The sequence below is a fragment of the Exophiala aquamarina genome, assembly GCF_000709125.1.
Source record: "Exophiala aquamarina CBS 119918 chromosome Unknown aczIA-supercont1.112, whole genome shotgun sequence".
Taxonomy (NCBI): domain Eukaryota; kingdom Fungi; phylum Ascomycota; class Eurotiomycetes; order Chaetothyriales; family Herpotrichiellaceae; genus Exophiala; species Exophiala aquamarina.
In genome coordinates this window covers 1-1743 of record NW_013550476.1, presented here as the reverse complement: position 1 = coordinate 1743, position 1743 = coordinate 1, and the positions used below count along the sequence as shown (strand labels likewise).

At 49.0% G+C, this 1743-nt stretch overlaps 1 protein-coding gene across 1 annotated transcript; it reads right to left on the bottom strand.

Moving 5' to 3' along the window:
* Nucleotides 1-624: 624 nt before the first annotated feature.
* On the bottom strand, nt 625-1463 carry A1O9_13168 (uncharacterized protein; the record flags this gene model as incomplete). The annotated part of the gene is made up of 1 exon (XM_013397916.1): nt 625-1463. A coding segment is annotated over one exon (837 nt), but the record flags the coding sequence as incomplete, so codon positions are not given.
* Between the last annotated feature and the right edge of the window lie 280 nt (nt 1464-1743).

Sequence of the window (1743 nt, the reverse complement as noted above, 5' to 3'; positions counted from 1 at the left end):
CAAAAAGCAACTCCGGACATCCATCCATCCATCAATCCCTTGCCCATAGTAGTAATTAGTAGGGACGGTGGTGGAAGGGGACCTGCGTCGAAATGGCCGTCCCCACGGAACGGCGTCCTCATCGCAGCCACAGTCAGTGGGGTAATCTACATATCCAGAAGGAGCTATTTAAGGATCGTCCAGCGCCATTGGTAGCCATTTCTTTTTACCCCGCGGTTTCACGGATTTAAGCCCTGAAACTGCCATACAGGTGTCGGTACCCATAGGTTCTCCTTTACCCTCTCTGAATCTCGTCCACGCATTTATAGCTTGATCGTGCGTTTCAGTGAAGCTATAGTTGGATAATTGCGGAAAAGGCTCCGAGTACGCTAGCCTAGACATTAATGTGTTACCCTTTTCACCTCTTGTTGATAACTTTTTCTTGAGGAGCTGGATACCGGCAGTTGACCATGGACTATTTGGAGGCTGTGGCTTAGAATTGATGTCCACTCCGTGACTCACCAGTGGTGGAAATGCTGGATTCGGCGATACAACAGAGGACGGGCAGATTGCATTGGTATCGTGTTCGGTGCGGGACCTAATACTTGTGAGGTTATAGCCTGATAAGAAAAGATCTAGACCGACCTGGACTCGAAAGTTTCAATCCCTTGATTGTTTACTCCATCATCGAGATCACCATAGCTGTAATGATAGCTTCTTCGTCCGCCAGTATTGTCGGCCACGAACCAGTTTGCGGCTGCGGGATCTTCTCCAAGTACCACTAGTAACCTCATGGTCTCGACTGCATTGTCGTCATTGATATCGGAGGGTCGGTGCCAATGTCCTTCCCGCAGAGCTCTTTTCGCCAGGTCCAAGGGCGTTTTGCCCTCCTTGTCCCTGGCGTTGACATCCATACCGGCTTCGACAAAGTACCTAATCGTGCCGGTTAACCCGAAACAAGCAGCGAAATGTAGAGAAGTGCGGCTTTGTGAGCCATCGACGACGAATTTCGCCAAGTTTTTCGTCCTCCAAGAGAACTCTTGTATTATCTTTTCGTTTCTTGAAAGCAAAGCCCAGTAGTGTGGTGCTCGCCCTTTATCGTCTCTTTGATTGAGGTCGGCTCCAATTTCGAAGAGCAACTTAATCATGGGAAGATTCCTCTTCGCGGCAGCAATATGAAGTAGCGTCGGCCGAGCAAATTTACGTCCTCGAACATCGATCTGGCGATTGACGTCTGCCCCAAGCTCAACCAATTTACGAGTAAGTGATGCAAACCCTTTCGTCACCGCCCACGTAAGAGCCCGACCCTGTTGATGTCGTACATTGTACTGGAGCAGATACTCGGAAAAAAGGAAATGAAGCCGTTGGTTAACTCGAATAAGTGAAGATAAGTCTTTTTGTTTCAGATATTCGATGATCTCTCCAATGATCTCGTTCGGTAGATCCAGAAATTCCATTTGATTGATGATAGGACTACCCGCCATCGATGATGCTATCGTAGTGGAGGTGCGTTTTGTTCGTTGCGAAATCCAATGATGTTCTGCTTATTCGGGATTAGAGTCTTGGCACTCCCTTGCCAACCTGGCATTTGGCACGTGATTGTACAGTAAAGCGGGAATCTAAGAGACTGGAGGTTGAAATTGGGTTCAACACAGCAACTGTCACTTTAGGCGGACGACGAGCTCCCACCTCCACGTGGTGTCCGCTGGGAACTCTCAGAGAAACAGTCGCGCTGTCTCCGAGTGCCGAGAGGAGCTCGACAAC